Source organism: Cibotium barometz, chromosome 30, assembly GCF_041138505.1.
Source record: "Cibotium barometz isolate CiBa-2024 chromosome 30, ASM4113850v1, whole genome shotgun sequence".
Taxonomy (NCBI): Eukaryota; Viridiplantae; Streptophyta; class Polypodiopsida; order Cyatheales; family Cibotiaceae; genus Cibotium; species Cibotium barometz.
The window spans coordinates 10,819,458-10,845,647 of NC_141075.1; the positions used below are offsets into that span (position 1 = coordinate 10,819,458).

At 37.9% G+C, this 26,190-nt stretch overlaps 1 protein-coding gene across 1 annotated transcript; it reads left to right on the forward strand.

Moving 5' to 3' along the window:
- Nucleotides 1-14,400: 14,400 nt before the first annotated feature.
- LOC147621149 (uncharacterized) lies at nucleotides 14,401-15,024 on the forward strand. The gene is made up of 2 exons (XM_086823743.1): nucleotides 14,401-14,604; nucleotides 14,689-15,024. Exons 1-2 carry the CDS (start codon nucleotides 14,401-14,403, stop codon nucleotides 15,022-15,024), a joined length of 540 nt encoding a protein of 179 aa, XP_086679869.1.
- Nucleotides 15,025-26,190: the final 11,166 nt, after the last annotated feature.

A 26,190-nucleotide genomic window follows, 5' to 3' on the forward strand; every position in this document is an offset into this window, starting at 1 on the left:
GAACAATTACTATCCGGGATTTACTTCATCTATCATAATAACAGAAATTGAGTCTCGGTTTACGGATCCATCAGTCCAGCCTAACCCCATCTAGTCCCATGGGTTAGCCAACCTCCCAACCAGTGTAGTGATGGGATCCAATTAAGAATTTGGTTAGGTTTTGTCCCGGGTACCAAGGAAAAGAGTTCCAAGGCCCCCTAGTCGGAAGTTCATGCAAACATAAAACTAGTCACACCACTTACACACCCAATATGAAATTGCCTTTTCTTAGCATCACCTAACTTTAAAACAATCCTTTAATGAAACCATTATGTCACTGATGACAATCCTCATAGTCTCTGGTTGAATCCTTATTTCCAGTCATTCATTCATCGGTATACTTATGGCATCATTGGCAACCAAAACGCTCACCACCTGTTCACTCAGGGGTCTTTTCCATAGTTCCTAGCTCATAGTAACCGGCAATATATTCATATAACAGAATGGAATCTCCGTGGAAGATCAGCAAGATCAACCCACAGATCCATATAAAAGAGCCATGGACTCATCCGTTGAGGACCAGCAAGGTCAATCAACCAGATCCATGCCCGGTTTCAGAAAACAACTCTTACTCCTTGTTCCAATATCTTCCTCGACGCACGTGTGGGTATCTTCGGCAACCCAGAGCCCGGTAGCACCCTCTAGGATCCTTCGCAGGTGACCTAGCGCTTCACTCATAGGCCGCTTCCTTGGTCCCTAATCCACCGTACCGGAAGCTCACCATTTAAATCGAACCGAGGCTGGTCAAGACCTCGGCCGACCTTGCTACGCGAGACGTCCTCTATTGACTCTCCGTCGGCAGTTGCAACTTTATCAGTTCGGTCTTCATGACCTTAATCCTCAAGACGGTCAAAATGCTTCCCCAGCATTCTTGACATAAAACAGTCATTTACAAACAGTCACAAAATACAGTTTCTATAACGAACTCTCGTCTTTCCACATTATCCACTCTCGGACCACATTACTTATTCCCTATTCCATTCAATGTGTACTCATTCTCATCCATTCACTCATATAGACTACACATTGTTTCACATACACATTCACATTCATTATTCTACATACATATCCATGTTCGTACGTCCACATCATACATCTAATTTCACATTCATACATACGCATCTACATGCATACATCTATTTTCACATCCTCATTCATACATCCACATTATACATACATCCAATTTCACATTCATACATACGCATCTACATGCATACATCTATTTTCACATCCTCATTCATACATCCACATTCACATACATACATCTACATCCGAATCTACATCCATACATCCACATCCACATCTTCATTCACATTCACATCCATACATCCACATCTACATACATACATCCATTTTCACATCCTCATTCATACATCCACATCCACATACATACATACATCCGTATCTACATCCATACATCCATTCTCGCCCTAACACATCCCATATACATCTTATCCCATCAGATACACTCTCTACCTCATCCCATACACATCTTAACACATCCTAACTCATCTTAACACATTCTATCACATCTCATACACTTCTTATCATATCCTATCACATCTCATACACATCTTATCACATCTTTTCACATCTCATACACCTCTTATCACATCCTATCACTTTCCATACGCATCTTATCACATCTCATACACCTCTTATCACATCCTATCACTTCCTATACGCATCTTATCACATATTATCACATCTCATTTAAAAATCAATCTTTTATGCATCTTCCTATGCATAAATTCATTTTAAATGAAAATGACACTTTTGAATTAAAATTCCATCTCTTATGCATCTTCCTATGCATAAACTCAATTTAGATGAGAATTGACACTTTTGAATTAAAAATCCATCTTTTATGCATCTTCTTATGCATAAATTCAATTTGGATGAGAATAACACTTTTGAATTGAAATTCCATTCTTTTATGCATCTTCCTATGCATAAATTCAATTTAGATGAGAATGACACTTTGAATTTAAAAATCAATCTTTTATGCATCTTCTTATGCATAAATTCAATTTGGTAGGAATTACACTTTTAGAATAAAAGAATTTCTCTTATGCATCTAAGTTATGCATAAAATCCATTTATGATGAAAATCACACTTTTGGTATAAAAAGAATATCTTTTATGCATACCTCTATACATGAAATCCAATATGATAAAAGTCACACTTTTACAATAAAATAATCAACTTTTATGCATACCTCTATGCATGAACTCCAAATATGATAAAAGTCACACTTTTACAATAAAATAATCAACTTTTATGCATACCTCTATGCATGAAATCCAAATATGATAAAAGTCACACTTTTATAATAAAATAATCAACTTTTCATGCATACCTCTATGCATGAAATCCAAATATGATAAAAGTCACACTTTTATAATAAAGTAATCAACTTTTATGCATACCTCTATGCATGAAATCCAAATATGATAAAAGTTACACTTTTATAATAAAATAATCAACTTTTATGCATACCTCTATGCATGAAATCCAAATATGATAAAAGAAACACTTTTATAATAAAATAATCAACTTTTATGCATGCCTCTATGCATGAAATCCAAATATGATAAAAGAAATACTTTTATAATAAAATAATCAACTTTTATGCATGCCTCTATGCATGAAATCCAAATATGATAAAAGAAACACTTTTATATTAAAATAATAATTCTTTTATGCATACCTCTATGCATGACATCCAAATATGATAAAAGAAACACTTTTATATTAAAATAATAATTCTTTTATGCATACCTCTATGCATGAAATCCAAATATGATAAAAGTAACACTTTTACAATAAAATAATCATCAATTATGCATAACATAAAAATCAATTTCTCCATGATTACAATAAAATTCTTTCAATTAATCTAGGATGATAATTCCTAGAATATGGTAGGAAGTTCTCTTTTCATGCTTTGAATAAAATTATTTTATGTGTAATTTTTATAAAAATTTTGCCATAGCTCCGCTACTATGACTTATAAATCTCAATTTATTTTGAAGGATAAATCTTATCATTAAGAAAATGATTAGAATGATCCTTAATTGGATCATTAACCCAATAATGGATTGAATCATCAATATTCATGAAATACATAAACTAAAAGCATAGAAAAAAGGCATTAATTTGACCTCAAGTATAGATTAATCTTGGATTAAGGAAAAGCTTTATGTAAAGCTTCATTTGGATTGAGAATGGGTCATGAGTATGACCATTTCTTGCGTGAAAGAGAGAAATTACATAAAAATCATTAGAATTAAGCATAAATGAAAATTTATGTAATTCTTAACTATCATTAATCAATTAACTTCAATAGCATTCATCAAATTATGTAACTCTTTACTACCATTCATCAATTAACTTCAATAGCATTCAAAAACCATTCCAATTAAGCTTCTCAAGCTTGAGAGGGGTTGAGAAGAGAGAAACATTGAGAAATTATAGAAAATGATCAAAATTCACTAATTACCTTACAAATTGGTTGATTCTTTGTTCACGGTAGAGACCCCCAACCAATCAATTGGTTAAGTATGTTGATGGAGCCACTAATGGGGATTGAAGAAAGAGGGAAGCTCCAAAAACTAGTGAATTATTAATGAATTCACAGTTCTTGGCTTAGGTGGAGTAGAGTAACGATGCATAAACACTATATATTTTTCAACAAGGGGGAGGCTTCTATTTATAGGAAAAATTGAGCTCCTAACCAAACAAACTGATTCTAGAATTTTCTAAATCAGTTTGGTCAATTTTTGACCATTTTTAGGTCAATTAAGCTAACTTTTTAGAACTAGACTTGAATGAGGAGAGAGGAGAGATGAAATATCTTAATTTTTATGAGTTTAAAACTCATTCAAGCATGTGAAATATGCACCTCCTTTAAAGAACTCCCCTTCCTTACATATGTGTCAAAATGGAATCATTATACCCAAAATATCTCATATTTTTAATATTGCTCATAGTTTTTTACTAATAAACCTTGTACATTTTCAACTCTTCATCTTATGTGAAATATGCACCTCCTTTAAAGAACTCCCCTTCCTTACATATGTGTCATTTGAAATGGGATCATTATACTCAAAATATCTCATATTTTTAATATTACTCATAGTTTTTTACTAATAAACCTTGCACATTTTCAACTCTTCATCTTATGTGAGCATTTACTCATTTTTGGATATCCAAAATATCTCATATTTTTGATATTACTCATAGTTTCTTACTAATAAACCTTGTACATAGTCAACTCTTCATCTTATGTGAGCATTTACTCATTTTTGGGTATCTTCTTTTACAAATTGGATTTATCTCCTCCCTACACATGGATTGATGCTATTGGCCCAAAGGAACCTTAATTGGACCATAATCTAAAATTTCTAAAAATCTAGACCCTTAGGCTAAGGTCCTTTATACCCATTTCCAATTAATTCCAATTGCACATTGAAAAATTCTTTCTGAATTTCTGTTTCAGGGGAATTCATTTTAATAAGATGAGATATTTTTCTATCCAAAAATATTCAAAATTTGAATATTCTCTCTCTAGAATATTTTCTCTCTCTATGCCAAAAGGCAGAGACAAGATCTCTTATATTTTTGAAGAGGGAATTGATTACAGGGGAATATGCTGGACATTTTGAGAGGCTGGGGAGGAATCTTACATTCTCTCCCACTTGAAAAACGCGAGATGTCCTCATCTCGCAAACTTGGGATAATTTCGCAAGATGCACGAATATGAGACTTAGAGAAAAATTTAATTACGATTAACCACCAAAAAAAAAGTCTCAAGGAGAGTAAGATTCAAGACAAGAACAAGATTTAAACTTTATTCATTCTTGGAACATATACAGTAAAGATAGAAGAACTCTTTACACTTCCATAAGCCCGTCCATCATATGATCACAAAAGCAGCACTCACAAGCTGCGCACGTATAAGGTAACTCATCTATGGGAATAATTCTATTGGTTATTGCCGCACCTATCTTAGTGGTATGAGGTGATCTAACAAAAGGACCTCTGAGAGGCAAACCAAAAACGGGGTAAAGGCATATCTTCTGATGAGGAAGAAAACACGCCAGTAAGAAGACCCGCTCAGAAAACCCAAGATGTCTTGATCTCATGATGCAGTAGTATCGGGGACCCAAACCCAAGGCTTCGATAACCATGGCCAAGTGGACATTGTTATGAAAGTGCTGCTGACCCCAGGGTATTACCCTAGTTATGTCTTGATAGGTCCGCCATTTGGTCTGAGCTACAGACGTTCCCAAGTGAGGAAAAAGTGAGCGCTCATACTGTTCTATAAAATCCTTCTTCACAGACTCGCTTGCGTCTTGAAGGTGAGAAATCATCATGGATAAAACTAATTCCTGTTGCCAAGCCATGAAGGAGACTAAGAAGAAGGGAGATCGATGGAAGTAAGATTACTGTGAGCGACAAGTAAAAGTTACGACTTATATAAAGGAAGGAGCTAGCGTAACCTAGAAGCCAACGGTATCCACTGAAGTTTTACCATCTTTCCATGATTTGGGTTTGGCACATTTTTCTATAGAAGGCATTAAGAACTTTGAGATGAAGAGATAAAAGAAGTTCGTAGGCTAAATCACCTACTTTCTTTGGTCCACAATATCTGGAGGGATAACTGCTTATACTCCCCTAGAGATAAAGAAATTCTATTGGTCCGTATTCAAATGAAGACTATAACTGCTTCTTTGAATTCTCTGATTATCCACTTCTTATCTGTATATTGTCTCTGTCGATCCTGGGCAGCGTTTATATCTTTATGAATTGCCTGCATCTGTTGCTCTAAGTCACCAAGCATTTGACTGGTCATCTCGACCCTAATCAATGGGTCGGACCTAGTTAATAGAGTTAAGTAATCTTGTCCGAGACGGACCCTGATTAGATTGGTATGAAGGAATTGGTCTCTGAATTTGGGTTCTAGACTTCCCTGTGCCCTTTTCATGGTAGGAGTCGGGCAGTCTTTTTAACTGATGACCAAAACCTTGGTATCCAAAACATCGGTTCTCACTTCTGAACTCATCGTTTTGAATCCTCAAAACAGGTGGGCTCCTGAGAAGGTATTCTAGGGAAAGTGTCTTCCCTTTTTAAATAGAATCTTTCTTTTATTTTAGAGAGGGAATAATTATAAGATCAGAAAGGGAGATTCTTACTCCTGTATACCTCTAAGGCTGGGGGAGGAATCTTACATTCTACCCCACTTAAAAGGTGCAAGATGTCCTCATCTCGCAAGTAGAGGACAACTCTTTTGCTTAAGATCCAATTTATTCTGGGTTTCCTTATATTCCGGTCAACCCAACAGAATATGGGGATAAATATCCCTTATATAGAACTCATCATTAAATAACAATTCATTCAGATTCATATCTTTAACACGATAATGGTCCATTAGACCGAAAAATTTCCTTCTGAACATTCCTCCACGGGAATTTTAGTTAAGCAAGTTCTCAATTTGTCATCCCTTAACTTGATCTACCATCTCAAGTATTAACAGTAGCAATTTGACAGCACAATCCACTAATCTCATAGTGATTTGCTGAATCATTTTCATCATTTATCATTACAGGGACTCGTCCCAATCATCCACATTGTGGTTTCGCTCAATTGATTACATTTCATTCCATTTTCAGGGATCATCCTTTTTCAATCAGAATCCAAATCAACTCATCAGTTCTCAAACAGAATTAAGAAATCATATCAACCACATTCGAAATCATCATCTGGATAGCATTAATGCTTATAGTTTCAAGTCTGGGATTTACTCGTATATACTGCCAGTAAAGAGCTACAGTTATACCCTCTGTATATACAGATAGTCATGAAACTCGAAACTATAAGGTAAATACCATCATGTCTAGGCCTCAAGCAAGTCAGGGTTCCATATAATTGCGGTACTTCCATTTGAAGACCCAATTACTAATTTATGAAATTAGTTTGAATATCAATTTGTATGAATTATATTACATAATTATAACCTTTTTGTGCTACTTGATAAATTTTTGACATATTTGGCTTTTCAGTTGATCTTTATTAGCCAATTCGCTCTGATACCAACTGTGGGATCCCTGTTCCCACCGCGCAACCGATTCGGGATGCTAGCAGCGGAAGTAGCACATCATGCGCGCGGGTCAGGGTCCCACACTCGGGGCCTTTTCCACGGATATCTGGACAAGAGACTAATCCGTCGGTTTTTCCAAAACCGAACCTGGAAAAACTTCCTTTACCCGGAAAGCACGAACGATTCCACCAGGACAACTTTTTACTCTAACGTAGTCAAGACCATTACTGATCAAACTGATCCGACTGCACCTATAAAGGTACTCGATCAGATCAAGGAAGAAACTTGCACTTGGATTATTGGGATCAACGCTTTTTTCCCCATCAAGAGGCACAGCCGTTGATTCCTATCCATAGAACAATTACTATCCGGGATTTACTTCATCTATCATAATAACAGAAATTGAGTCTCGGTTTACGGATCCATCAGTCCAGCCTAACCCCATCTAGTCCCATGGGTTAGCCAACCTCCTAACCAGTGTAGTGATGGGATCCAATTAAGAATTTGGTTAGGTTTTGTCCCGGGTACCAAGGAAAAGAGTTCCAAGGCCCCCTAGTCGGAAGTTCATGCAAACATAAAACTAGTCACACCACTTACACACCCAATATGAAATTGCCTTTTCTTAGCATCACCTAACTTTAAAACAATCCTTTAATGAAACCATTATGTCACTGATGACAATCCTCATAGTCTCTGGTTGAATCCTTATTTCCAGTCATTCATTCATCGGTATACTTATGGCATCATTGGCAACCAAAACGCTCACCACCTATTCACTCAGGGGTCTTTTCCATAGTTCCTAGCTCATAGTAACCGGCAATATATTCATATAACAGAATGGAATCTCCGTGGAAGATCAACAAGATCAACCCACAGATCCATATAAAAGAGCCATGGACTCATCCGTTGAGGACCAGTAAGGTTAATCAACCAGATCCATGCCCGGTTTCAGAAAACAACTCTTACTCCTTGTTCCAATATCTTCCTCGACGCACGTGTGGGTATCTTCGGCGACCCAGAGCCCGAGCACCATATGGTCAGCACCCTCTAGGATCCTTCACAGGTGACCTAGCGCTTCACTCATAGGCCGCTTCCTTGGTCCCTAATCCACCGTACCGGAAGCTCACCATTTAAATCGAACCGAGGCTAGTCAAGACCTCGGCCGACCTTGCTACGCGAGACGTCCTCTATTGACTCTCCGTCGGCAGTTGCAACTTTATCAGTTCGGTCTTCATGACCTTAATCCTCAAGACGGTCAAAATGCTTCCCCAGCATTCTTGACATAAAACAGTCATTTACAAACAGTCACAAAATACAGTTTCTATAACGAACTCTCGTCTTTCCACATTATCCACTCTCGGACCACATTACTTATTCCCTATTCCATTCAATGTGTACTCATTCTCATCCATTCACTCATATAGACTACACATTGTTTCACATACACATTCACATTCATTATTCTACATACATATCCATGTTCGTACGTCCACATCATACATCTAATTTCACATTCATACATACGCATCTACATGCATACATCTATTTTCACATCCTCATTCATACATCCACATTATACATACATCCAATTTCACATTCATACATACGCATCTACATGCATACATCTATTTTCACATCCTCATTCATACATCCACATTCACATACATACATCTACATCCGAATCTACATCCATACATCCACATCCACATCTTCATTCACATTCACATCCATACATCCACATCTACATACATACATCCATTTTCACATCCTCATTCATACATCCACATCCACATACATACATACATCCGTATCTACATCCATACATCCATTCTCGCCCTAACACATCCCATATACATCTTATCCCATCAGATACACTCTCTACCTCATCCCATACACATCTTAACACATCCTAACTCATCTTAACACATTCTATCACATCTCATACACTTCTTATCATATCTTATCACATCTCATACACATCTTATCACATCTTTTCACATCTCATACACCTCTTATCACATCCTATCACTTTCCATACGCATCTTATCACATCTCATACACCTCTTATCACATCCTATCACTTCCCATACGCATCTTATCACATATTATCACATCTCATTTAAAAATCAATCTTTTATGCATCTTCCTATGCATAAATTCATTTTAAATGAAAATGACACTTTTGAATTAAAATTCCATCTCTTATGCATCTTCCTATGCATAAACTCAATTTAGATGAGAATTGACACTTTTGAATTAAAAATCCATCTTTTATGCATCTTCTTATGCATAAATTCAATTTGGATGAGAATAACACTTTTGAATTGAAATTCCATTCTTTTATGCATCTTCCTATGCATAAATTCAATTTAGATGAGAATGACACTTTGAATTTAAAAATCAATCTTTTATGCATCTTCTTATGCATAAATTCAATTTGGTAGGAATTACACTTTTAGAATAAAAGAATTTCTCTTATGCATCTAAGTTATGCATAAAATCCATTTATGATGAAAATCACACTTTTGGTATAAAAAGAATATCTTTTATGCATACCTCTATACATGAAATCCAATATGATAAAAGTCACACTTTTACAATAAAATAATCAACTTTTATGCATACCTCTATGCATGAAATCCAAATATGATAAAAGTCACACTTTTACAATAAAATAATCAACTTTTATGCATACCTCTATGCATGAAATCCAAATATGATAAAAGTCACACTTTTATAATAAAATAATCAACTTTTATGCATACCTCTATACATGAAATCCAAATATGATAAAAGTCACACTTTTATAATAAAATAATCAACTTTTGTGCATACCTCTATGCATGAAATCCAAATATGATAAAAGTCACCCTTTTATAATAAAATAATCAACTTTTATGCATACCTCTATGCATGAAATCCAAATATGATAAAAGTCACGCTTTTATAATAAAATAATCAACTTTTATGCAGACCTCTATGCATGAAATCCAAATATGATAAAAGAAACACTTTTATAATAAAATAATCAACTTTTATGCATGCCTCTATGCATGAAATCCAAATATGATAAAAGAAACACTTTTATAATAAAATAATCAACTTTTATGCATGCCTCTATGCATGAAATCCAAATATGATAAAAGAAACACTTTTATATTAAAATAATAATTCTTTTATGTATACCTCTATGCATGAAATCCAAATATGATAAAAGAAACACTTTTATATTAAAATAATAATTCTTTTATGCATACCTCTATGCATGAAATCCAAATATGATAAAAGTAACACTTTTACAATAAAATAATCATCAATTATGCATAACATAAAAATTAATTTCTCCATGAGTACAATAAAATTCTTTCAATTAATCTAGGATGATAATTCCTAGAATATGGTAGGAAGTTCTCTTTTCATGCTTTGAATAAAATTATTTTATGTGTAATTTTTATAAAAATTTTGCCATAGCTCCGCTACTATGACTGATAAATCTCAATTTATTTTGAAGGATAAAGCTTATCATCAAGAAAATGATTAGAATGATCCTTAATTGGATCATTAACCCAATAATGGGTTGAATCATCAATATTCATGAAATACATAAACTAAAAGCATAGAAAAAAGCCATTAATTTGACCTCAAGTATAGATTAATCTTGGATTAAGGAAAAGCTTTATGAAAAGCTTCATTTGGATTGAGAATGGGTCATGAGTATGACCATTTCTTGAGTGAAAGAGAGAAATTACATAAAAACCATTAGAATTAAGCATAAATAAAAATTTATGTAATTCTTAACTATCATTAATCAATTAACTTCAATAGCATTCATCAAATTATATAACTCTTCACTACCATTCATCAATTAACTTCAATAGCATTCAAAAACCATTACAATTAAGCTTCTCAAGCTTGAGAGGGGTTGAGAAGAGAGAAACATTGAGAAATTATAGAAAATGATCAAAATTCACTAATTACCTTACAAATTGGTTGATTCTTTGTTCACGGTAGAGGCCCCCAACCAATCAATTGGTTAAGTATGTTGATGGAGCCACTAATGGGGATTGAAGAAAGAGGGAAGCTCCAAAAACTAGTGAATTATTAATGAATTCACAGTTCTTGGCTTAGGTGGAGTAGAGTAACGATGCATAAACACTATATATTTTTCAACAAGGGGGAGGCTTCTATTTATAGGAAAAATTGAGCTCCTAACCAAACAAACTGATTCTAGAATTTTCTAAATCAGTTTGGTCAATTTTTGACCATTTTTAGGTCAATTAAGCTAACTTTTTGGAACTAGACTTGAATGAGGAGAGAGGAGAGATGAAATATCTCAATTTTTATGAGTTTAAAACTCATTCAAGCATGTGAAATATGCACCTCCTTTAAAGAACTCCCCTTCCTTACATATGTGTCAAAATGGAATCATTATACCCAAAATATCTCATATTTTTAATATTGCTCATAGTTTTTTACTAATAAACCTTGTACATTTTCAACTCTTCATCTTATGTGAAATATGCACCTCCTTTAAAGAACTCCCCTTCCTTACATATGTGTCATTTGAAATGGGATCATTATACTCAAAATATCTCATATTTTTAATATTACTCATAGTTTTTTACTAATAAACCTTGTACATTTTCAACTCTTCATCTTATGTGAGCATTTACTCATTTTTGGATACCCAAAATATCTTATATTTTTGATATTACTCATAGTTTCTTACTAATAAACCTTGTACATAGTCAACTCTTCATCTTATGTGAGCATTTACTCATTTTTGGGTATCTTCTTTTACAAATTGGATTTATCTCCTCCCTACACATGGATTGATGCTATTGGCCCAAAGGAACCTTAATTGGACCATAATCTAAAATTTCTAAAAATCTAGACCCTTAGGCTAAGGTCCTTTATACCCATTTCCAATTAATTCCAATTGCACATTGGAAAATTCTTTCTGAATTTCTGTTTCAGGGGAATTCATTTTAATAAGATGAGATATTTTTCTATCCAAAAATGTTCAAAATTTGAATATTCTCTCTCTAGAATATTTTCTCTCTCTATGCCAAAACAGGCAGAGACAAGATCTCTTATATTTATGAAGAGGGAATTGATTACAGGGGAATATGCTGGACATTTTGAGAGGCTGGGGAGGAATCTTACAGAATGGATGCCACCGAATTGAAAGAACTCAAGAAACAGTTAGGTGAACTCATGCAACAAGGGTTGATCAGACCATGCAAATCACCATATGGGACACCTGTGCTCTTTGTGATTAAAAAGGATGGCACAACCAAGCTTTGTATAGATTACCGTGCACTCAACAAAGTGACCATCAAGAACAAATACCCCATTCTTGTGATGGAGGATTTGATGGATAGACTAGCTGGGGCTCAATACTTCACACGTATTGATCTCCAATCAGGTTACCATCAAATTCGAAAGGGGACGTCCATAAGACAGCGTTCAGGACAAGGTATGGTAGCTATGAATGGCTCGTGCTACCGATTCGCCTCACGAACACTCCGGCCACCTTTTGTACCTTGATGAATGATGCCTTCAAAGACTACCTCGATGAGTTTCTCATTATATACATCGATGATCTCTTGATATACAGTAAAACCTAGGCAGAGCATAAGGAACACCTAAGCAAGGTACTGCAGAGATTGAGACAATGCAAGCATTATGCCAAACCAAAAAAATGTGACTTTGCAGCATCAGAGGTGGAGTTTTTGGGATTTGTTGTCAATAACAATGGAATCACGGTAGACCCATGCAAGGTGGAAGCCGTGGTGGTCAGATGGCCAATACCTAAGAATGTTAGGGAAGTTCGGGAGTTTGTGGGCTTCACACATTTTCGCCGCAAACATATTCGTGACTTCTCCAAAATTATAACCCCTTCAACAGATATCACCAAGGGAAGAAGGGCTTTTTGCTGGACAGAAAAGGAAAACAGTGCATTCGAAAAGATGAAAATAGCTATGTGTTGCACTCCCATCTTGAAGCTCCTGTCTTGAAGCTCCCCGAACTCGACAAGGAATTTTGATCCATACCGATGCTTCAAATGGAGCTCTTGACGAGGTGCTCATGTAGGACGGTCATCCCGTCGCCTATGAATCTAAAAAGTTCTTAGATGTTCAACAGCGGTGGCCTACTCATGGGAAAGAGATGTACGCCGTTGTCCATTGCCTAGAGAAATGGCGCCACTATGTGCAGGACAAGCACACCAACATCTACACCGACAACATCTCCCTCAAGTACTTTCAAACACAACCCAAGTTGTCACCCAAGCAAGCTAGGTGGCAAGATCTCCTGGTAGAGTTTGACATAGACATAGTGCACAAACCCGACAAACAGAATGTAATGCCAGATGCATTGGACCGTATGCCAGAAATTAATGCAGTTAGGGCAGTGGACAGTGGGGTCCTAGACGAAATTAGATCAACCATTAAGCAAGATGCTGCAGTTCAGAAGATGTTTAACAATATGCACAAAGGGAAGTCAGCTGTAGGATTGTATGACTTTAAGGATGGACTATTCTATGCCCATGGGAAAGTCTTTGTGCCAGATGTGCCTAGCTTGAAAGCTAAATTGTTGTGGGAAGCTCATGATTGCAAGTTGGCAGGCCATGGTGGCCAGAACGGTCGTTTTGAGAAATTGAGTAGATTTTTCTATTGGCCTAAAGTGCAGGATGATGTGGTGGAATATGTAAGATCATGCCCCATGTGCCAATTGGTGAAGGCGCAACGGGTGAAACCGGTAGGTTTGTTACAAACGATGCTAATACCGTCTCGACCGTGGGACATGGTAAGCATGGATTTCATAGTTGAGTTGCTCGAATCACATGGGTACACCACCATCTTTGTTGTGGTCAACTATTTTTCAAAACAGGCTCATTTCATTCCCGCCAAGCCACCCCTCACTGCGTATCAGACGGCTAAGCTATTCTTCAAACATGTTTTCAAGTACCATGGGTTACCGATGGCCATAGTGTCCGATCAGGATGGAAGGTTCATGAGCTCAATGCGGAGAGAGCTCTTCGAGTCACTGGACACCCAGCCTCAATTCTCATCCGCTTACCACCCCCACAGAGACAGATGGACAAACAGAGCGGATCAACCAAGGAATCAAAGATTACATTCGCAGTTATGTCAAAGCAGATCAGAAAGACTAGGCAGATTACTTGGAGATTTTAGAATTTCACTATAACAGCTCCATACATAATGCTACCGGGTTCTCACCTTTTGAACTCGCAATGGGTAAAGAGGTCATAACCCCCTTGGCAATTGCCACAGGAGCTATTCATGCAGAGGATCATGATGCAGAAGAGTTTTTGAGACAATGGCAATCACGCATGCAGATAGCCAGGCAAAATCTAGTACAAAGTAAACAAAAGTATGCCAAATATGCCAATCGCCATAGAAGACAAGATGAATTCCACCTGGGGGATTTGGTTTTGGTAAGCGCCCAAAACATTGCATTGCCAAATAACCTCACCCTGAAATTCAACCACCGATATTATGGCCCTTACCTTGTCCTTTAGAGTTACAATGGCGTCACTTACAAGCTAATGTTATCAGAAACTATCAGAATACACAACGCATTTCACATCAGTTTACTCAAGAGGTTCTATGTCGATGAGAGATTCAGCCGCCATGTGCCACTCGTCGACAACAACTCCAACCCTTTTGAACCAGAGATCATTCTAAAGGCAAGGGTGTGGCACAATCAACCAGAATTCTATGTCAAGTGGAAAGGGCGCCCTATGACAGATTGTGTTTGGGTGCCTAAAGCAAAGTTGTTAGATGCACACAAACAACTGGTCATGGAGTTTTACAAGTTCCCTAAAACATTGCAAGATGATGCCAGCAGCATGTAATGCCTTACCCGTCGTGGATTGCCTTCATGTACAATGTGTACATAGCCTTTTTGAAGCTTGAAAGGGGCTTCAAGCTCTTTAAAGGGGGGATGTATGTGGTGGCCCTCCCTCTTGGGATTCCTATCAGGGCCACCTTGGTCCTTTGGTGGTGCGTTTGACTGCCCTACAAATGTTGCCTCTATGTGGGGGACCAAGCAATCATCCAAGCAACCAATGCACTCAAGCAACCTTCAAGCGCTCAACTCTCTCCCTCTCTCCCCTCAAGTCACGGTTGGGGCTCCCCCACCCCTGTGATGGCCGTGACTCGCGTCCCTCTCTCAAGCGACCCTCTTTCTTGTAATTATTCTCTTGGTTAATAGCAATCTCGACTCCCCCGTGAATCTTTTATTCAAGCAATCTTCTCTTTCTCATTCTTGGCAAAAGCAAAACGTGAGTTCCCTATTGTCGTTGGCTCTGCGTGAGCCACGGGGGACGTTGCCGGTCCCATCGTTTCTTGTGCCGTTTGGCACGTCGGCAAGGTGAAGTGAGCCCTGTTGGGTCCCGTGGGGACCGAGCCATCACACCAACAGGGGTCACGATGCCATTTGGGTAGTTGTGGATAGATTGACAAATATGGCTAGGTTTTTACCCACAAAGACAACAGTTAAAGCGTCGGAATTGGCTTATCAATGGAGCAACTGTTTAGACTGTATGTTATACCTTCTGATATTGTGAGCGATCGGGACTCTAAGTTCATGGCGCATTTTTGGCAGGAAGTTTTTAAGAAATTGAAAACTACTTTGAGTATGAGTTTCTCTGATCACCCGCAGTCTGATGGGCAAACAGAGCATGTGAAGCAGATTGTAGAGGATATACTTCATGCATGTCTTTGGAAAACCATCGGGTTGGGAAAAATATCTTCCAATGATGGAATTTACCTATAACAGTTCTAAGCATACGACTATTGGATATAGTCCGTTCATGCTTATGTATGGGTATTAACCCAAGGCACGTGTTGATGTCAGTCTTAAGGACATTGAGCTTAATGCATCGAGGGATTTCTTGCATGATATGTAAGACATGCTGACCCAAGCTCAGGATTCTATTAGGAGTGCTCAAGATAGAGCACAGTTTTATGCTGATAGGGGATGCTCACCTCGGTCTTTTGAGCCAGGAGCGTTGGTTTATTTGAAAGTTCCTAAAGATTCCTAGACTTTGTCAACAAGAAAGTGCTCAAAATTATCTCCTAGATATCGTGGTCCATTTTGAGTTATACTTCGGATTGGCACGGTTGTGTGTGAGCTAAAACTACCTTCACATGTCACAGTTCATCTGTTGAGGGTTAACTCGGCACCAGATAATCTTTACATTAATTCTTCCTGTCATTTCAAGTATTCTGTCTTCTGCACAATCTAAACATTTACAACACTTCATTCATTGGTAATTCCTAAGCATACATTGATATCTTTTCAATTGAAAGGCAAACATGTCAGACATAACACAATAGTAAAAACAGTAAAAAACTCCTTCCAAGATAACAGATGTTTTTCCAATAGCTACACACATTTCTATATCTGGGCAGGGCATTCGAAGCTTAACCGCCTTCACCATGAAGATCCCAAGAGACATAACATGACACGACTCTTCAACTCATGATCCTTGACATCTCTGGTAAAGGTTTAAAACCTAATAATACTTAATACTATCCTATAAAACCCTAGGTTTTACACCTGGCGATCATGGTGGACACAAATTTTCCCAAAATTTTACTAGTCAGAACCCACTTTAACAGGTCCACCTGATCTTTCAGGTACTGCTCTTAACAAACTCAAATCTTCTCTCTGTATCTTTAGCAAGATCCTTCCTAGTATCTTTATCTGATTCCTTTTCCAGTAATTGATCTTGCATATCAGCAATCTCCAGAACCACCTCAGCTAACATTTCTGCATGTGGATCAGAAACAAGGCCTCTCGTTTGGGCTGGTACTATGTCACCATTAGTAATCTTCAAGCTTTCCACTTCCAAATCATCTTGTTCTTCAACAACTTTGTTCAAACCTACAAAACCAAAAACAAATTTAAAGGATCTTTGGCTTTCTATTGACAGCCCTTCATCAAGCTCCTTGTACTCTTTGATGGAATCCAAGGGATTCTCCCAAGTGGTATGACATGGCAACTCCACCTGAAGAGGTTCTATATTAACAAGAGAATGAATTGACTGAAATTTTAGGTTTTGCTTCTGTAAGGTTGCTATCTAGGCCTTGAGCATTTCAATTTCTGCAGTATGCTCTCTATCTGCAAAAGCTTCCCATGGCCTGGTCAGCACCTTGTGAATTCTGCCTTTTATGCCTGTCCAAATGAAATTGCCTTTTATGCCTGTCCAAATGAAATTGCCTTTTATGCCTATCCAAATGAAATTGCTTGTATTCATCAGCTCTGATTTCATAACTGCCAAATCTACATTGCTCACATGAACACACCATTAATGTCAACTTCCTCATCTTCAACCATAGATTTCAGCTGATCTTGTACAGTCTTCAGTCCTGTGAGAGTTGATTAATCAAAACTTTATTACTGGTCTGCAACTCTATATTCTGTTTTGCCAGTTCCTCTAATTCAGTCTATATGACACCTTGATTTCTGTCCAATCTGTAAGGATCATCTCTGTTTGTACTCTGGCTGTAGCTTTTTCTTGCCATTTTCTCAGGTCTTCTTCCATCACTGTTTTGCAAAAATTTAAACTGCTGCTTAGCCTGTTCATTTCCCAACTTGATTGGCTTGTGGGTTTACGGGTTGACTCATTGACACAATATGTGGAGGTAATCTCCCCCTATACTATGGATTATACCAACAGTTGGCTGCAACATGCCCCGATTTTTTACATATCTCACAAGATGGGCTGGCTGACTCCACCACAGGTGCCATACCCATATTCTTGATTTTATAAAAAATCCTCTTTTCCAAATCATCTTCTTTGTTTACTTTAATCTTTTTCTTTTCTTTGCTTTTGCTTTCCTCTTTTTTCTTTGTCTTCTTTGTTTTCTTTTTCTTCTTTTTCTCTACCCACTCTTCTTCATCTGAATTATCTGATTCAGTGTCTTCTTCTGAGTCACTGTCATCCTCTTCATCAGAATCTTCCTCATCATCTTATGATTTCTTCTTGCCTTTAGAGCTCATTCTCCTTTCAGCTCTCAGTGTTGTATTCACCATGTCAGTGAAATCAGCATCATTCTGAATGTCCCTACAAGCAACAGAGCTCTGTAGGTTTTTCCTGAGGCCTTTACAGAAATAATCTCCCAATTGTTCAGGTGTTGGTCTCTGATTTACCAACAACCTCTTACAGAGGGTTCTGAATCTATGTGCATGATCCTCTACTCCAAGTTTTTTTTTGTTTTAACTGTCTGAGCTTCTTGAGCACATCCTCAGGTGTTTTCACTTTTCTGAACCTGGCCAAGAATGCTACTCTGAGAGCTGCATAATCTTGTGCTAATCCATATTGAGAGAACCAACTCATAGCTCGCCAAAATGCTCCTTCTTCACAGCATCCGAGAACACCCATAACCACTAGCCTATCATCTGGTTTCAAACTAACCAACATGGATGTCAGCATTTGCTTTCTTTGAGCCGCTGAACTTGGCTAGGCCAACCTTTGGGTTTATTGGGGAACCGAGAAGTGGAGGATTCAAAGCCATTACTAGTTGGGGTCTTCTTGTGATAGGTACTTTGGGCAATGGGTTAAAAGTTAAAGGTCTCCTTACTCTCAGCAAATGAGCTCCCAATGCTCTTAAGCCAATGAGATTTGAAATTCTTCTATAATCTTCAGCATTAGTTGTTTATGTCTCTGCTGTCCCTCCTGCAAGTCAGGTGTAGGTGACTCTGCCTGTCCTTCTGCAAAGTCAGGTGCAAGTGACTCTGCCTGTCCTTCTCTGCAAAGTTAGGTGCAGGTGCTTCTTCATCTGAATTGTCATTTTTAGGGGTATTTGGTGGGTTATTTTTTGGGTGGATATTTTCTACATCTAATGCAAACCTTTCTCTCCTAATCTACCCCTTAATTTTGTATCATACCCATGAGTAGGTCTTCTGAGATTGTAATCTTCCTTGCTTCATGCACTACTGCAATATGCACACCTATGGCCAAAGCCAGTGTCGTACTACCCTTCGTGATTGATTTGGACCCTTCACATTCCCAAATGGAAATAACTGTTTTATCCTATATCTCCAAATCTTATCACTAATCAGGCGCAGGATATCTACAGGCAAATTGGGAAAGAAACCTGTCAGAAATTCGTCTGCATAAGCCTGGCATTCCTCTTTCTCTGTTGGCTAGTTCCCAAATTGTTGAAGCTAATCATCCATTTCTCTCAGCCCAAGAAAAAGCTCTTACTGTTGCACGTCGCCACCATGGATAAGCGCTCCTCTTAGGTGTGCGAAATAGCAAGCAGGAACAGCAAGCAGGATCGCCAAAAGTGTTGAGGGTTAACTCAGCACCAGATAATCTTTACATTAATTCTTCCTGTCATTTCAAGTATTCTATCTTCTGCACAATTTGAACATTTACAACACTTCGTTCATTGGTAATTCCTAAGCATACATTGATATCTTTTCAATTGAAGGCAAACATGTCGGACATAACACAATAGTAAAAATAGTAAAAAACTCCTTCCAAGATAACAGATGTTTTTCCAATAGCTACACACATTTCTATATCTGCGCACGGCATTCGAAGCTTAATTGCCTTCACCACCATGAAGATCCCAAGAGACATAACATGACACGACTTTTCAACTCATGACTCCTGATATCTCCGGTAAAGGTTTAAAACCTAATAATACTTAATACTATCCTGTAAAACCCTAGGTTGTACATCATCTAGTCTTTCATGTCAGTAGATTGAAAGAGAAGCTAGGAGGTGAGGATAACTCAGTAACTCCTCAACAACTCGTTGAAGTGAAAGATTTATCTTATGTTCCACATGAACCTAAAAAGGTACTTGAAGTCAGGGAAAGGAAACTTTGTAGTCGCTTAATCCATGAGGTAAAAATTAAGTGGAAAGACGAGGAAATTGAGGATTCGACTTGGAAGTCAGTTGAGAATGTTCAACGCAATTTTCCTTCTTTTCATTGCTAGAGTGCAATGTTTTGAGAGAGGGCAAGTATGTTATGTACACATTATATGTGCATATACTAGGAGGCTAACCCACCCTAGGAATGTGAGCATGGGAACATGCTCTAGTGGAACAAGGGTTAGGTCTAACCTTGGATTGAGGTTAGGGGCAGGCAACCAAGAGTCACACATGGAAATGGAGAGTCAAGAGTCACTTGAGGGCCCTCCTATATAATAGGGGCATGGGGCACTCTCAAGGGATGTTCTCTTATGTAGAGCATTGTATCTACCCTCTTGTCATTTCATGCTAGAGCTATGTGTTGTTGGAGTGAAGTCATATCTCTTGGTGGAATGGAACACCACGGTGAGGTATGTGGTACTTCATTGTATTTATGTGTGCACCCTTGGGCTCGAGGGTGGTCGGGTGGATGAGTATATGCCTGGTTTATGCATGTTTATTCATAATGATTAGCTAGAGAGATCTTTAGGGTTTTAATAGAACTAGCTAGGAAAACCTCAACTCGTAGACATCTATTTGAAGGTGAAAGATATTAATGGTAGAAACACAAAGGTTCTTGGGCTAAAAAATTGAAACACATTGTGATAACAAGCACCTGGTGGGAGACTTCTTGGTTATGCTTGCAAGAACATTACTTGAACCAGTAATACTTGGTCGCACAAGGATGAAGGCTGCATGGTGTATGATTGAGTGGTCAACGAGATGTGTCTCTCTGTGGATGAAGCCTTAATCCATGACTGAACATTGTACCTATAACCCCTTGCCACCTCTCACTCTTATTCGAACTTGCAAACGAGGAGGAAGCTTCAACATCAATAAAATGTAAAGAAACCACCTCCACCTCACTGTCTAATGTTTAAAGGATTCATGATTCTTTTCTCCGCCATGTCAAAAGGACCAACCGATACAACGGGCTAAAAAGTGGCAACCCAAATCTACCTTGAAATAGGTTCCTCAGATTTCTGCATCTGTATAAGCTCAACCAACCAAGTGAAGAAGGCGTCAATGAAATAATCAACATAGAAAGTCCAAACTATAGGTTACCCCAAAATGGATACCTAAAATAATGGAAACTCAAGCCTACTATGAGGGTAACCATTGTATTTGGATCCCAAAATAAAAATTTATACTGCTATCGCCGCTTGCCAATTCCCAAGTCTCCTCGTTGGACAAAAGCTTCACAGGCTCAACAAATTCAAACACAGAAAAGACTATTGTAGATTAACCTTTACCATCATTACCCAAACAAGTATGGATCTCTAAGAGAAACCCTATCTCAAGAGGATCTCAAGAGGTAGGGTGATTGATGGGGAAGTTTCTACTTCACAAGATGTTACAAAACCCTTGTTGGTTATCTAAGCCCAAACCCCATTGGTTTCCCTAGAGCGACCCACTACGTAAATAGATTACATTGCCACATGTGTCATCTCCAAGAAGAATCCATAAGCTCTTACGAAACCCATACCACCCTTAAAGTTGGAGATCGATATGCTATAAAAAGCAATAAAGGGCACTCCTAACCAACAAACATTGATGAAGCAAAGTTGGAAAGAATGGTTACATAAAACCTACAATACCTTCCGTGAAGTCAAGGAATGATAGGAAGCAAGAAGGGGGATTTATGCTAATATCATTACTTTTACCCCCACGTTTTGCATTTGAATAAATTTCATGTCCATATCAGGGGAGGGAGGTTGTTGGTAGCCCCATGATAATATAGCTTGCATCAACATGTACAAATATAACACATACATATGATAAAAATATAAATAAGAATAAAAATAAAAAATATGATGAGAAAAAGAGAGAGCTAATGTACGTCTCTGTTGTTACTAGAGGCCTTGAGCATGGACTTTTTGTGTACTACTACAAGTGACCCTATCTTGGACCCGGATTATCTAGGCTAGTACTATGAAGGGGAGCTAAGTATCCGTATTTTCCAAACCCACGCATGATATTTTTATGCATCATTAGGGGAGCGACGTGGAGCCATCTTTGTGGACCTATTCTACTTACAGACTCATCCCCTTGCACCATGTTTTAGTTGTGAGCGTCCTATGTTATTTGTAGACATCTTACTTATGCTGGCATTGTAGAACTTATTTTAGGCACTATGAGACAAGACTCTTGGAGTCCATGGTAGGAGAGATTCCACAATGACATGAAGAAGTCAGTATACTTTACCCAATGGGAGGACCCAATAAAGTAAGGAAAGCATGTGAAGATCTTATAGAGCACGGGATGAGGGAGAGAGCTTATGCACTTACACCATCATTCTATGAAATAATGTTACCGATCCCTTGACTCTTTTGGAGCATGGTGGGTCATTTCGTTGATAGCTTAGATAGCAATATCTACTTAGCTCACTTGCATGTAGTATCCATGCCATATCACAATGAGGATGCACTCAGACCGTTGCCTCCTACACTAGAGGAGGCATATATCTTAGAAACAAACCATGAGGAGGAAAATTAGCTTAGTGATATTGACTTCGACTCGGCATATGAGTTATGGCTATTTGTTTAACGAACTGCTTATGATGATTTTAAAGATTTTTTTTAAAGGTTCAACAAGAAGCAACAATGGAAAGGAATCAACATTACAAGTACAATTCTACAAGATGAACTTCCTAACCATACAATTAACTAGGTGTATTATAAACCCATCCTCAAATGTTGCTATTGTTCTAATCTTTTTTAAAATAAATTTTTAATTCAATGTTTTCTTGAGTGCTTGTTTGTGTTTCTTCTGAGATTGGTCTAACTTTCTTCTAGTTATTGCTTGGATGACCATTAAGGCTGAATCCTTCCTTTGGAATTAGTCCTGGTTCAATCTTTACTTAGATCGGCCTTAAAGTATGCTAAAGGAGTGTGCCAAGTACTCCACCTTTCTTAGCATGTCCTCTTTAGTTAGAGTAGAGCCTTCTAGGTGAATTATGAAAGTGAAAGTAGTTTTTTAAAAAATAGAACTAAAAAACTAAAAAAGAGCTCAGACCAAGAAGGTAACCATTGCCATGTGAGATCTTGGTAGGACTTTTAGCCTTCGAGTTGTAGCCTTAATCTTCATGGGATGGGACCTTGTGGCTAAGAGCTTACTAAATAATAAAGGGCTAAAAAACCATCATTGTTTAGATACTTAGCGGATCTTATACACTCTTAAAAGAGGTCTCTGGGCCATTATTACTTGGGTCTTTACAGGATGGTTTCCTACTTACTTTTTTTAATCTTTGAATTTAAAACTATAATTTCTTATATATAAAATGAAGAAGAAGAAGGAAGAAAAGCTTTACCGGTTTCATTTATGAGGCTAGATGATAGCTAGAGTTGGTTTCTTAAAAATGATAGTGTGTAGAGACTAAGGCCATAACCATGAGCATATTCTTAACTCAGTTTTGGTTTGGACCAACCTTAATATTACCCTTGTAATAACCAAGAAAATTTGATTAGTCCATAACAAAAATTTTCTCATTGCTTGATGAGGTGTTTGTATTAAGATTGATTAGGTGTCTGTATATTAAGCTTAAAGTTCAATTATATTAAGATTGATTAGGTGTCTGCATATTAAGCTTAAAGTTCAATTATTTTCGCACCTTACTGGGTTATACCATGTTGCCATGCAGATCTTATAAGACCTCCAACATTTCCACAAGCTTCTCCAATGGCAACACGAAGCAAAATACCTATCCAACATACAACCTTGATGCATCTTTATCGACATATTTTGAGGACAAAATCTACATCAAGAAGGGGGTAGGTTAACCCTTGCCAGAGACCTTCTTGGCATTCATGTTGGAGACACCAAATAACTTCTATTTCATATTGTCCACACACACTTGGAAGCTTAGTTTTCATTGTTGAGCATTGTAATGTACTATTTTACATGTGTTGTCGATTGTCTATTAAAGGCATACCATGAGACTTTATGTTGATGTTACTATCAATGGCTAAGTGTTTGCACTAGTGTAGAAGGCCTAGGATGCTTGAGGATATGATTTTTAAGCTTTAGTCCTCAAAATGAATTAGATAAGGCATCTTATAACTAAAACCTCTTATTCTCTTATGCATAATCTAAGAGTGCTTTTCTTCTCTACTCTCTTACCTCTTGCCTATTATGATTAGAGTTGTTATATGCTTGTTGCATGTGTGTGAGTGAGTGAGTGAGATTGTGTGTGTGTGAGAGAGAGAGATTGAGTGAGAGGAGGGTAGAGTTTCCTTGGTGTGTAGTGGGGCAGTGGAGTGAAGCTCTTAAGTGCTTTTGCAGGGTGACAATGCTACTTACGAGAGAATCCCAGGTAACCTACTTTCACAAGGTGAGTGACACTTGGCAAGGAATATAAATCTTTTGATACATCTATCTCCGTGAGGAGTACAGGTTTACCAGACTTTGATGAGTTGGTTTCACTCTTGCTGGTTGAGGAAATCAAACTCAGTGATTCATTTCTAGATGCATTTACTAGCCATGATGATAATGGCAGAAATCAGGCTTTCTACTCGTAGAGAGGCTTTAGAGGCAGGGGGAGATTCACATCACATGGACGTGGTGGTAATGGTCGTGGATGGCAGGACAGGTCTCCACAATAGAATTTTCAGCCTTCATATGGTGCTCGAGGTGGTCGTGGATATGCACCTCAGAGAGGTAGAGGTAACCCCCGTGGGTAGAGGACGTTGGCAAGGCCAACAAAATTCTATGCAAGATGTGGAATGCCATTATTGTGGCAAATATGGTCATATGGCGAGAGATTGTTTCCGCAAACAGAATGATTTGAGGGGGGGTAGAGCACAACGTGGTGGTCATTATGGTGGAAATTATGCACAACATGGTGAAAACTATGCATCAAGAAATAATGATGGCACTGCAAATCATTTGTTTGCCACCATGAAGCATGTTGTGGGTTCTATGACGACAAATGCTGAGAATGATGACACATGGTATATGGACTCAGGAGCATCAAACCATATGACATGTCATGGAGAATGGTTTGAGCATATGAAGCCTATGGATGTGAAAGGCTATGTGGAGACAGGTGATGATACCCAGCATGTCATTACACATGTTGGAAGTGTACCATCGGTTATGCACAATGGTCAAACAAAGTCTATGTCAGATGTATTGTACGTGCCTTCTATCACAAAGAGCTTGGCCTCAGTTGGTCAAATGGTGGAACAGGGATTACAAGTTCGCTTCAACGAGCATGGTTGCTTTGTTTGAAGATTTCAAACATGGATGTAGAGTCATTGCTAAAGACAAGAAGGAAGGCAGATTGTTTAAGCTGGATGCTGGAATTCCTGAGTTAAAATCAGCCATGTTCTCCAAAAGTAAAAATGTGGTACAGGACATTGATATGTGGCATAAGAGGATTGGACATGTCAATATACAAAGATTGAAGAACATGCAGACAAGAGACATTGTCAGTGGGGATTGCCTAGATTCAAATATGATGGAAATATGCATGTTTGTGAAGCCTGTCAGTTTGGAAAGCAAGCAAGGTTGAGGTTTCCTAGAGAAGGAAATATGAGTAGCAGGCCACTTGAGATCGTATATAGTGATGTATGGGGTCCTGCACAGAACCCATCTATCAAAGGCAGTCTATATTATGTGACATTTATTGATGATTTCAGCAGGATGACATGGATATACTTTCTCAAAGAGAAGAGTGAAGTATTGGAAAAGTTCATGGATTTCAAAGCTTTTGCAGAAAAGCAATATGGCTGTTGGATTAAATGTTTGAGGACAGATGGAGGTGGTGAATACACCTCAAAGGCTTTTGAGCATTTCTTGAGGAAGCATGGAATAAGAAGACAATTGACTTGTAGGTATACACCTCAGCAGAATGGTGTGGCTGAGAGAAAGAATAGAGTCATATGTGAAGTGGCTAGGGCGATGCTCAATGAAAAGAGCATGCCAGATTACTATTGGGTAGAAGCATGTGCTGCTGCAGTGTATATACTGAACAAAACACCTACAGTGGCCATTCATGGAAGCACGCCAGAGATGCGGCTTACAGGTTATAGGCCAGACATTGGACACCTCAAAGTTTTTGGATGCATAGCTTATGTACATGTGCCT

Excerpts from the sequence above, each read along its gene's own strand:
- LOC147621149 (XM_086823743.1), top strand. The coding sequence starts at position 14,401 with ATGGGTAAAGAGGTCATAACCCCCTTGGCAATTGCCACAGGAGCTATT. Across the intron at positions 14,605-14,688 it reads ACCTGGGGGATTTGGTTTTG|AGTTACAATGGCGTCACTTA; the intron begins GTAAGCGCCCAA and ends CTTGTCCTTTAG.